The sequence below is a fragment of the Narcine bancroftii genome, chromosome 2, assembly GCF_036971445.1.
Source record: "Narcine bancroftii isolate sNarBan1 chromosome 2, sNarBan1.hap1, whole genome shotgun sequence".
In the NCBI taxonomy this organism is placed as follows: Eukaryota; Metazoa; Chordata; class Chondrichthyes; order Torpediniformes; family Narcinidae; genus Narcine; species Narcine bancroftii.
Window position 1 is genome coordinate 332,116,563 of NC_091470.1, and position 12,574 is coordinate 332,129,136.

The 12,574-nt window shown below is 42.4% G+C and overlaps 1 protein-coding gene across 1 annotated transcript in view; it reads right to left on the minus strand.

Annotated features, from left to right (window-relative positions):
* The window catches only part of setd2 (SET domain containing 2, histone lysine methyltransferase), a 138,067-nt gene that overhangs the window by 115,626 nt on the left and 9,867 nt on the right, over window positions 1-12,574 (minus strand). The window contains exon 2 of the mRNA XM_069922090.1: window positions 3,763-3,882. Within this exon, the coding sequence (XP_069778191.1) occupies window positions 3,763-3,882 (120 nt within the window). The remainder of the gene's footprint in view (window positions 1-3,762; window positions 3,883-12,574) is intronic.

Consider the following 12,574-nt stretch of genomic DNA (forward strand, 5'->3'; position numbering starts at 1 on the left):
GTCAAAAGAGACACCTTCCATTAACTAGCCAATTGACTGCCAGCCAACATACAGAACAAAAATGGTTGACTGAAGTTACAAAGTCAATTCAAGGTTTTCCTTCAAAATAACCTAGATGGAGGCATTTTTATCCGAAGAGAAAGTTAAATGCAATATTACGGAGTATTTAGGGTGAATAACATAGGTCTATTGAAAAAGATGCATAAATACAGGAAGGAGAAAGGAATGCTTTTTTTTGGGGGGTGGAGGTTTGGTGAAATGGGGTGACAGGAGTTTCATGCACGGTATCAACATTAGCATGGACTAGATGGACTCACAGGTATACTTTTACATTGCTTAAGAATGGAGGCTGAGCCACTTACTTTGGGTGACAATTTTCAAAAACGAACAACATAGAGGTTCATTGTGGTCTTAAGCAAGTTTATGAAAATTAGCAAAAAATATGAATTGGAAAATGATAGTACATTAAGTTACAATTATTGCTGTTAATTGTGACTGAAATGATTAAAGTAATTGGTTTGTTGTGAGAATAGGAAGCATTCGCTTTAAAGTAACAACTTCCCATGACAATAAATATGAGGATCCAGACCACATCTTGTTCTCGTGTACTGGATGTCAAACAATTGCTGATAAGTTTGTTTCTCCTTCCCTTACTTAGACATATTACCATTATATATATATTTATTAATGATAATTGGCTATGTAAAAATGTAATGGTTGGTTTATATCTTACAAATTTGAGGCTCTGTGGTATCTCCACGCAAGGAGAGCAGAATTACGTATAGAAGAATTTAGAAATTGAGAATTATTATATTGAATTGATAGGCTAATGAATCAATATCAGAAGAGCATACACATCCATTAACAAAATGACATACATTTGAGTGATGTTCTCCTTCACTTCAACCTTCAGAACTTGGAATACTTGGAATCTCCAAGATCAACATAAGAACCAACTTTTCAAGTAAATACATGGGCAATTAATATTTATACAACTTTCCAGAAATAATTGCCAAAAAAGATTTCATATAACCATATAACCACTTACAGCACAGAACAAGCCAGTTCGGCCCTACTAGTCCATGCCGTAGCAAATCCCCACCCTCCTAGTCCCACTGACCAGCACCCGGTCCATACCCCTCTAGTCCCCTCCTATCCATGTAACCATCCAGTCTTTCCTTAAATGTAACCAATGATCCCGCCTCGACCACATCTGCCGGAAGCTCATTCCACATCCCCACCACCCTCTGCGTAAAGAAATTTCCCCTCATGTTCCCCTTATAATTTTCCCCCTTCAATCTTAAACCTTGTCCTCTAGTTTGAATCTCCCCCTTTCTTAATTGAAAAAGCCTATCCACATTTACTCTGTCTGCCCCTTTTAAAATCTTAAACACCTCTATCAAGGCCCCTCTCAATCTTCTACGCTCCAGAGAAAAAAGCCCCAGTCTGCACCACCTTTCTCTGTAACTCAGACCCTGAAATCCTGTCAACATTCTCGTGAACCTTCTCTGCACTCTCTCGATTTTGTTTATATCTTTCCTATAATTTGGTGACCAAAACTGTACACAGTACTCCAAATTTGGCCTCACCAATGCCTTGTACAATTTCATCATAACCTTCCTACTCTTGAATTCAATACTCCGATTTATGAAGGCCAACATTCCAAATGCCTTCTTCACCACACCATCTACCTGAGTATCAGCCTTGAGGGTACTATTTACCATAAATCCCTTTGTTGCTCTGCACTTCTCAATTGTCTACCATTCAATGTATATGACCTATTTAAATTTGCCTTTCCAAAATGTAGCACCTCACATTTATCTGTATTAAATTCCATCAGCCATTTCTCAGCCCACACCTCCAGCCTTCCTAAATCACCTTTTAATCTACGGTAATCACCTCACTGTCCACAACACCACCAATTTTTGTGTCATCCGCAAACTTGCTTATCCAATTCTCCACCCCTACATCCAGATCGTTAATATATATAACAAATAAAAGTGGACCCAGGACCGAACCCTGAGGAACTCCACTAGTCACCGGCCTCCAATTGGACAAACAATTTTCTACCACTACTCTCTGACACCTCCCATCCAACCACTGCTGAATCCATTTCACTACCTCCTTATTTATACCTAATGCCTCCACCTTTTTTCCTAACCTCCTGTGGGGAACTTCGTCAAAAGCTTTACTAAAGTCCAAATAGACAACATCCACAGCTTTCCCTTCATCAACCTTTTTTGTAACCCCCTCAAAGAACTCAATCAGGTTTGTCAAGCATGATCTACCCCTGACAAAACCATGCTGATTACTCCCTATCAATCCCTGTACCTCCAAAAATTTGTAAATAGCATCCCTCAGAACACTTTCCATCAACTTGCCCACCACTGACGTCAGACTTACAGGCCTATAATTCCCAGGTTTGCATTTGGACCCTTTCTTAAACAGAGGAACCACATGTGCCACCCTCCAATCCTTTGGTACCACCCCCGTGGCCAGTGACATCCTAAATATCTCTGTTAATGACCCCACTAACTGTCCACTAGCCTCCCTGAGTGTCCTAGGGAATATTTTGTCCGGTCCACCTTTATCTTTTTTAACACAGCCATCACTACCTCCTCGGTTATCCTTATATGCTTCATGACCTCCCCACTATTTTTCTTTACTTCAACTGGTTCAACATTTTTTTCCCTAGTCAATACCGAGGCAAAGAAATCATTCAAAATTCCCCCCATTTCCTCAGACTTCTCACTCAGCCTACCCTCGCTATCTACAAGGGGTCCAATTTTATCTCACTAATCTTTTACTTTTAATGTACTTATAGAAACCCTTTGGATTTATTTTTACTCTGTCAGCCAAAGCCTCTTCATGCCTTTTTTTGGCCTTTCTAATTTCTTTCTTAAGATTCCTTCTACGCTCCTTGTACTCCTCCTTCAACTTCTCAGCTCCCTGCTCTTTATACCTCTTGTACACCTCCATTTTTCTCCTAACCAAATTTCCAATATTCCTCGAAAACCAAGCCTCCCTATGACTTCCAGCCTTTCCTTTGATCCACACTGGGACATAACTACTCTGTACCCTCAAAATTTCTTTTTTGAATATCCTCCATTTTTCATTAACATCCTTACCTGAAAATATCCTGTTCCACTCAATACTCCCCAAATCCCTTCTTATTCCTTCGAAATTTGCTCTTTTCCAATCCAGAACCTCAACTTTAGGCCTCTCCTTGCTCTTCCCTAAAACTAACAGAATTATGATCACTAGACCCAATTGGTTCTCCAACATTAATGTCCGCTACCTGACCTAGCTTGTTCCCTAACAGGAGATCCAGTATTACACCATCCCGAGTCGGTTCTTCTACTAACTGATTTAGAAAACAATCCTGAACACATTTAACGAACTCCAGCCTATCCAGCCCTCTAACCGTATGGGTATCCCAATCAATGTGTGGGAAGTTAAAATTTCCCATGATCACTACCTTATGATTTTCACACATATACGTTATCTCCCTACAAATTTGTTCCTCTAATTTTCTTGGCCCATTTGGTGGTCTGTAATACACCCCTATTAGCACCCTCTTGCCTCCTCCACCCCTCAATTCCACCCAAACAGCCTCACTGGTCGATCCCTCCAGACCATCCTGCCACCTCATGGCAGTAATGTCCTCTTCATTCTGTACTGGATTCCATAAACTATCTCTGGTTACAGAATTGGATTGTACAAGTGAAAGCATTAATTAAGAGCACAAGTCGTTTATCTCACCCCACAGCAAGCACATCTCCCGCGGACTGAACTTGGAGAGGCATCGATAGCCCAGGTGGCACCTGAAGTTCAGTCCATCCTTCCCTTGAGGGCGATAGAGGGCAAGGAGAAGCATGAGCCCTTGTGAGAAGAAATGAAAGAAAAAAATGTTATCTATTTTTAAAATAACAAAAGGACAAACAGAACAAAATGAATGAACAAAGGAACTGTTACATAGGCAAAGCCTTGTACACAACATTACCCTGGTGATAAAGTCTCTAAATACTTGATGTCAAACTTATCCCATCCTTACACACAGATCATATAGTGAAGAAAAACATTTGACAAGAATTGTTTAACAGTGACTGGGAACACAAAAGATTAATCTGCTGGACATTGCAAGAAAATTAGATGCGTGGCATCAGAAAACACAGAACTGTGATTTTATTTTTCATACGATTACTCAGTAATTCCTTGCCTTCAGCAACACTCCTGTACCTCTGCTGTTAATTCAGGTGCCTTGCATTGTCACGCTGTCAGGCAATCTCCATGTGCTCCTGGTGTGTGGGATTTATTATCAAGCCATAGGAAATCTGCTATAATGAGTTGCAATCAATTTGACCTTTGTGAACCTATACTCATTGGTCCTATTTTTGTAGAAATAAAAGGGTCTGCAAAGCATGATTCAGTTTGCACCTGAAAAATCAATAAACTAGTGGTGCAAAGACTGATGTTTAAGTGAGTCAAAGACAAAGGTGGGTTAAAGTTTTTTCCCAGTGTTACAGTCAGAAGTTCCAAAATCACTCAAAAATTAGCTGAGAACCACTAGATTTTATTGGATGGATGAATTAAGATGATCTGAACGGCTTCCCTAATTTGTAATTTTCTTTGGAGATTAGCCATGGTAAAATATTTTTAAGTTTGGACGTCTCAATTTATCCAAGGCTTCTGATCATTTCCCAAAAGCAAATTACAGCAAAACCCCTGGTATCTGGAATTCAAGCAACCGGCAGCCTCAAGAAACAGGTTAAAAAAAGAGAAAAATACATTTAAAAATTAAAATAAATAATAGGACAAAAATACACGTTAAAAACTGTAAAAGTAAACATTCTCTGAAGTAACACATAACCCTTTGAACAAGATGGCAGCAACTATTCAGCCAGTGGAGTGCCTTGGCCATGCTTTGCTTGTAGCAGCTGTTTGAATAAAATTGTGTGAAACAGCAAAGGCGTTGCCCAGGATGAAGAGCTGCTTGATGCCAGTCACCGTTGAGGCAAATGTCTTAAAAGTGTCTCGTTATCTATGTTTAGAAAAAGTGGCCCCAGTTGGAGGTTTTATCTTTAAACTTGGGAGAAGGGGGTTAATTATTTATAATGTTATTTTTCACCTTTTGGACTGCTCCGTGGAGGAGAGGAACATGCAGATGCAGTGATGGTTAATTTTTTTTTGAATATGGCTGAAAATAAAGTAAAATCCTTTAAGGTTTATATATTCATGCCACGAAGCTTTTCTCAGTGTATATAGTATTTTTGACCTTTAAACTGTTTATTCTTAATGAAGGTGAGTTAGTAAGTTGAAGTAAGTTTGCAGAGTCAGTTTTAAGCAATTAGAAAATACTACCATCTGCCAATCCCTATAGGTGCTGCATACCGGGGTTTTACTGTACCTCATTTTAAAAAGGTATTTATTCCACAATTTCAATAGATATGAAATTATTATATGATTTCTGTGGTTTAATATGTCCACACGAGCATCTTCCCATTTACATTCATTAATGAGGATTTGGATTTGTGTAATATTCCCATCGATACACTCTTATTTCTGTTGCTTTCTCAAAATAGGTTTTGGATGAAGTGGCCTTCCAATTCATTTAAGTTGTAAAAACGTTCACAAAGCTTTGAAAAGCTGTACTTCTGCCAACTACTGTTAGAGCTTAATTTCATGAAGGAATCCCACATTTTTAGTCATTCTCTTTCAGATGAACTTTAAATAAATATTTGAGGACATCCAAAAAATCCCTTAACAGCAATTTTATTAATTTTTTAAACTGCAAAAAAAATTAACAACTAATTTATTTATGTGCTGACTGAAGAGAAAATATTGATGGAATACTAAGCAGTATGGTACTGAAGTCTCATCTTAGATCGTGCACAAATATCTGAAGTGAAATTGAGCCATTGATTTTTTTGGGTTAAACACATAAAGCTGATGCTCAAAAGAAAATAATTCTCCTCCTCTTTAAAAAGTTGAATGGCATCTTTACCAACACCTTAGAAGACAAAAAGTTTTTTCTTCTGACAATTAGCACCTAATCAGCATTGCCTTAGTATTCGGCAGAGAAAAAAAGTACGATAAAGTGCCAAAATGACTACCAATCAGTGGCTTTGACATCCATTATCATGAAGTGCTTTGGGAAACTGGTCATGACGCACGTTAACTCAATCCTACCAGCCAAACAAATCCACAGCTGACACCATCTCCCTTGTTTTCCTTTCAGCCTTGAATACCTGGATGCCAAGGACACCCAAATTAGACTAGTGATGCTTGTAGCCTTGTCCCTCCACTCTGTCCCAACTCACGTGAAGCACAACACCTTATACGCCAGGCTGCTGTTCATTGACTTCAGCTCGGCATTTAATATGACCTCTCCCCAGTTGTCCTTGTTGGGACTCAACACCCATCTCCAACTGAAATCTGAACTTCCTCATGGAAAGACCAGTCTGTCTGGGTGACCAGAGTACTGGCAGACCTCAGGGTTGTGTGCTCAGTCTGCTCCTGTTCATGCTACTGACCCATGTCTGCAACAGAGTCATCAAGTTTGCAGATGACATAGCAATGATGAATCGAAATGCAGAAGAGGCAGAAAATCTTATGAAATGGTGTAAAAATAACAACCCGAGTCTCAATGCGGACAAAGCAAAAGAGAGGATTGTGGACTTCAGTAGGACCTCCACGACACATTAATTGCTCGCCAGTGGAAAGCACCAAGTTCCTCGGAGCGGAGCCCACTTTAAGAAGCAACCCAACTTGGGCATTCAACATCTCCTCATTTATCAGGAAGGTTCCACACAACTGCACTTCTTTGGCTGAGGCAGGTAAGGCTTTCTATAGGAGATCTACTGAGACTGTTGTGGCCGGCTGTACCACCATGTGGAACAGTTGCTGAAGAGCATTAGATCGGAGGTCAATCCACAAGACCATAAACGTGGCAGAGGATCCCCCCATTATCAATGTGATTGACCAGGATCGCTGATTAACCCTTTGGACTCCGGTCATTTTAACCTTCCATAATACAGATGCCTAACCTTTTATCTAGGATTCCAAACACTGGCAACCTCCAAAAACCAGCACTTTTTTGGGTAGTGAAAATACCTGACTGCCTTTTGCTTAACACCCCGCCCCCATCACAACTCATCTGTTGATTGCACCTGTTCCGCTGTCCCCTCCTGTCCATCATCCCCCTGGCCATCCCATCTGTTGCCCCCCCCACCTAATGTGGCAACAGGGGTGAAGTGCTGCTAAGCCTGGAGTTCACTTGTGACGGCAGCTGGCGACAGCTCAATGCAAGAGCAATGGCTGTCTTCCTTACCCATAATGCTTCTGCCGGTTCCAGCTGTGAAGGGGATTATGGGTAAGGAATTCAACCATTGCTCCTGCATAAGCCAACCACTGCCCGCTTCCTTCCCACTGGGTGTGCAGGGTCAAGAGTCACCTTTTCACCAAAGGTAAGAAAAGGCAGGGACAAGAGGTGGGGGAGGGGTCTAAGCCAGTTTTATTTTAAAATTTAAAAAACGCTCGTGATATTAAGGTCTTTTATAGTGTTTATTTATTAATTTAACACCCTGAGCCCCAGTTTTGTGTGATTTTTAAACATCACATTTGCTTAAAAGGGATTGCCATCTTAAAATGATTCCAAAATTCGGAAGATTCTGAACAACAGCAGGTGACTGGTCCCGACAACGTCGGATAAAAGGTTAGGCACCTGAATATATGCTCTGGACTGGCTCCATGGGTTAACTACAGCATGAAAACTAGGATTAACCAGCTGGTGGTTGGGTATGAAACCAGTACCAGAAAACAGGGGCAAGGTGTATATACGCTTGCTGGTAGTCCCTGAAAACAAGGACATAAAGTCCAAGGGTTAAAGAGGGCACACAAAATCAGAGAGGACACCAATCACCCTGCATGCATTTTCAAGCTCCTCCCTTTCAGAAAAAAGATACAGAAGTATCACAGCCAATCCAACAGGCTGAGGAACAGCTTCTCCCACAGGCAGTTAGACAGCTGACTGATTGTCAAAACAACTCTCCGTGACTATTATTTATTAAGAATATTTAAATATTTGTACATTTATAATAGAAGTATATATCTATATATATATATATATATATATATAGATATATAGATAGATAGATATATACAGTTTGTCTGTGCATTACATCTGTACATCTGAGGGCAAAGACCATGTCAGTAGTTCCTCTGTTTGCGTGAAAGCCGCACTGTGATTCTGGGAGAACATTTTCGGCGACACTAGGTATTATTCTATTTAGGAGAATCCTTGCGAAGATTTTGCTTGCAATGGAGAGCAGCGTGATTCCCCTGTAGTTTGAGCAGTCTGATTTCTCGCCTTTGTTTTTGTACAGGGTGATGATGATGGCATCACGAAGGTCCTGAGGCAGCTTTCCTTGGTCCCAGCAGAGCTTGAAAAAGTCATGCAGTTTGGCATGCAGAGTTTTGCCGCCAGCCTTCCAGACCTCTGGGGGGGGGATTCCATCCATACCTGCTGCTTTGCCACTTTTCAGTTGTTCAATTGCCTTATATGTCTCTTCCCGGGTGAGGACCTCATCCAGCTCTAGCTTTAAGGGCTGTTGAGGGAGCTGGAGCATGGCGGATTCTTGGACTGAGCGGTTGGCACTGAAAAGAGATTGGAAATGTTCTGATCATCACCTTTGTTGACCTCACCAAATCCTTCGACACCATGAGTAGGAAAGGGCTTTGGCAAATACTAGAGCGCCTCGGATGCCCCCCAAAGTTCCTCAACATGGTTATCCAACTGCACGAAAACCAACAAGGTCGGGTCAGATACAGCAATGAGCTCTCTGAACCCTTCTCTATTAACAATGGCGTGAAGCAAGGCTGCGTTCTCGCACCAACCCTCTTTTCAATCTTCTTCAGCATGATGCTGAAACAAGCCATGAAAGACCTCAACAATGAAGATGCTGTTTACATCCGGTACTGCATGGATGGCAGTCTCTTCAATCTGAGGCGCTTGCAAGCTCACACCAAGACACAAGAGCAACTTGTCCGTGAACTACTCTTTGCAGACGATGCCGCTTTAGTTGCCCATTCAGAGCCAGCTCTTCAGCGCTTGACGTCCCGTTTTGTGGAAACTGCCAAAATGTTTGGCCTGAAAGTCAGCCTGAAGAAAACTGAGGTCCTCCATCAGCCAGCTCCCCACCATGACTACCAGCCTCCCCACATCTCCATCGGGCACACAAAACTCAGAACGGTCAACTAGTTTACCTATCTCGGTTGCACCATTTCATCGGATGCAAGGATCGACAACGAGATAGACAACAGACTCGCCAAGGCAAATAGTGCATTTGGAAGACTACACAAAAGAGTCTGGAAAAACAACCAACTGAAAAACCTCACAAAGATTAGCGTATACAGAGCCGTTGTCATACCCACACTCCTGTTCGGCTCCGAATCATGGGTCCTTTACCGGCATCACCTACGGCTCCTAGAACGCTTCCACCAGCGTTGTCTCCGCTCCATCCTCAACATTCATTGGAGCGACTTCATCGCCAACATCGAAGTACTCGAGATGACAGAGGCCGACAGCATCGAATCCACACTGCTGAAGATCAAACTGCGCTGGGTAGGTCACGTCTCCAGAATGGAGGACCATCGCCTTCCCAAGATCGTGTTATATGGCGAGCTCTCCACTGGCTACTGAGTCAGAGGTGCACCAAAGAGGTACAAGGACTGCCTAAAGAAAGCTCTTGGTGCCTGCCACATTGACCACCGCCAGTGGGCTGATATCGCCTCAAACCGTGCATCTTGGCGCCTCACAGTTCGGCGGGCAGCAACCTCCTTTGAAGAAGACTGCAGAGCCTACCTCACTGTCAAAAGACAAAGGAGGAAAAACACAACACCCAACCCCAACCAATGGTTATTTTCCCTTGCAACCGCTGCAACCGTGTCTGCCTGTCCCGCATCGGACTTGTCAGCCACAAACGAGCCTGCAGCTGACGTGGACATTACCCCTCCATAAATCTTCGTCCATGAAGCCAAGCCAAAGAAGAAAGAACATCTGTACATGTATTTTACATTGTTCTGCACAGTGAAGTGGAGAATGGTGTTTCATCAGGATGTACCGGTATAGTTGAATGACAAACTTCAAGGTTTCTTTTATTTTGTCACAAAAATCATACATTAAAAATGTAACATACATGATATACTTTAACTTTTGTCTGCCGCAAGGCAAACAAATAGTCAACGTGATCAATGCCTGGTGACCCTAACAAAAGGAGCAAGAAAAAACAGCCCCTTCAGAGACACTGAATGTCCTCCAGAAGTTCTGCAGCTGCAGCTTGCAGTTCAAACAATTCGGAACCCGAGCTCCAAAAGTCTGATACGATCAGGAAATGTTCAGCGCCCGATGCCCTTCAGGAGCTCTTCTTGCTTCACCACCCTCTCGAATCCCAGCTTCATTACCTGGTTCCAATGAGCCAGTTTCCCGTAGTCCATACAGATCCCATGACCGCAAGTTGCCCGCAGGCTGTGTTGGATCGCTCAGCTGTAGAGTCAACTTACTGGTCCACCGCCGTGGTCACTGACCTGTAGGATCATCTCGTCTGCTTCTCCTTCTCAACATTGGAGGGGGATTTGTTCTCCTCGTTTCTGCTGCCTCTTCCATCTGCTGCTCCCAGAGCCTGCAATCCTTTGTGGCCGCTGTCAAGCACAGGCGAAGACCACACAGTTGTGGGATTTTATATACAAAACCACTGGCTCCTTTAACAGGGCATTTAAAACCTGTATGGAGCCACTGGCATTTCAACTGGGCGGTTGAAATCTGTGGAGTAGCACTGTACCTCCACTCTCCCACGTTTTGAACTCCACCTTCAATACTATAGTCTTGTAATGGCAAGAACAAGTACAGAGGGTTCAAGAAGTAACAAGTTCAAGGCATGTGTTAATAGGAAACAGTGGTCTTTACATGTGGGGGAATTCGCAACAGCGAACCCTCTCACGCAGATACAAAGCAACTACATACAAATACAGTACTCGCTACACCCAACAGATTGCTACAAATCATGGTTCAATGCACTGATCGCTACTAATTGCGGTCCTACGGTCAAAGGCGCAGATCATTGCTCATCATGGTTCCCATGGCTAAACGCAGGATAAAACAAACAATACCCATCACCCCTTGCTAACTAGCAGGCACTATATCTCGATTAACTACAGAATATAATTACACTACAACAATGGAAAAGACACAATAGCCCTTTCTGGGAATATACCATGATAAACCCCCCCCCCCAACCTCCACCTGTACAGGAACATACCTTACAAATGACTCTCCAGTGTCATCCACAGATTGCAACTTGGAGGGAGCTAGGGTTTGTTCCCAGGGGAAAAAGAAAAGGAATTGCTTGACATGGTGGATTTTACATCTGGAGGGGCTGACTCAGGTATTCCAAATGAGGCAAGATGTTCAAGAGAGCCAATTGTAATGTGTGCCCTCATTTGTAGGAGGGCTAACCTTGACTGACATGGGGTAATGACTTTCTACCTGTCTGGTCGATGACACTCCAGGAGCAAGGAAATGGAAATTCCTTTCTTCGGAGCAATTTCATATCCAATCTGTTGGATAACCATCCATTTCATTCCTAGCAAACTCATTCCCAGACTTCAGGATCTTCTAGGCCCCTTCTGCAAGGGGATACTTGGTGATCTCACCAACACCTTGTAAACTAGGTTATCGGGTCCCAATCTTTGTACTTAATGACCCATACAAAGAAGGTCACATTGAAAGGCATTCCATCAAGATGAATTCTGCTTTCAATTGCCCATTAACTTTCCCATGATTTTCCCAAATGCCATACACCAGAGGGATAATTTATAGAAGCCTATTTACCAACAGGATCCCAGGAAGAACACAGAAACATCTTGTTGGGTCGCTGGAACTGCAAGACAGCTCTGTTCCCTGCAGCAGCATTGCTCTACCCTTTCTGGTGTCAGAGCTTTGGGAGGTGAGCAAATTTGGTACATTGCAATCACTATGTAATGTGGCAGAGTGAATTAATGTTTTGGTTGGCAGGTGGGGGGGGGGGGTGGGATCAGGATTTGAGCTCCTCGAGACTTACTGGAATTGTACTCATTCATGCAAGTGAACTGTATTAAATCACTCTCCCAACTTGTGCCTTCTAGGTAGTGAAAGGTGTCTGGTGGTGAAAGGATACCCAGACTCAGGCTAGCTCTTGTAGCCATGATATTTACATGTCTGGTGTGGTGGAGTTTCTCGTCAATTGTGACTTTTAGGCTATTAATTATGTTGGACTCAGTGATGGTAATGAAATGAATGTCAGAGTTAGATGGTTGGACTTGCTCTTGTGGAAATGCTCAATGTCTGGAAACCTTTGTTGACTGAATGTTACTTTCCACTTAGGGTTGTCCAGGTCCTGACTTGTGCATACACGTACTGGCTGAAAGTGGAATTAAATATCATAGATTTATCAGTAAATATACTGTTAAGGGTTTTTAACATATATAAATAGGTTTTTTAAAAGAGAGAGATTGTTTGGGGAGGGGGGGGTTAGTGTAA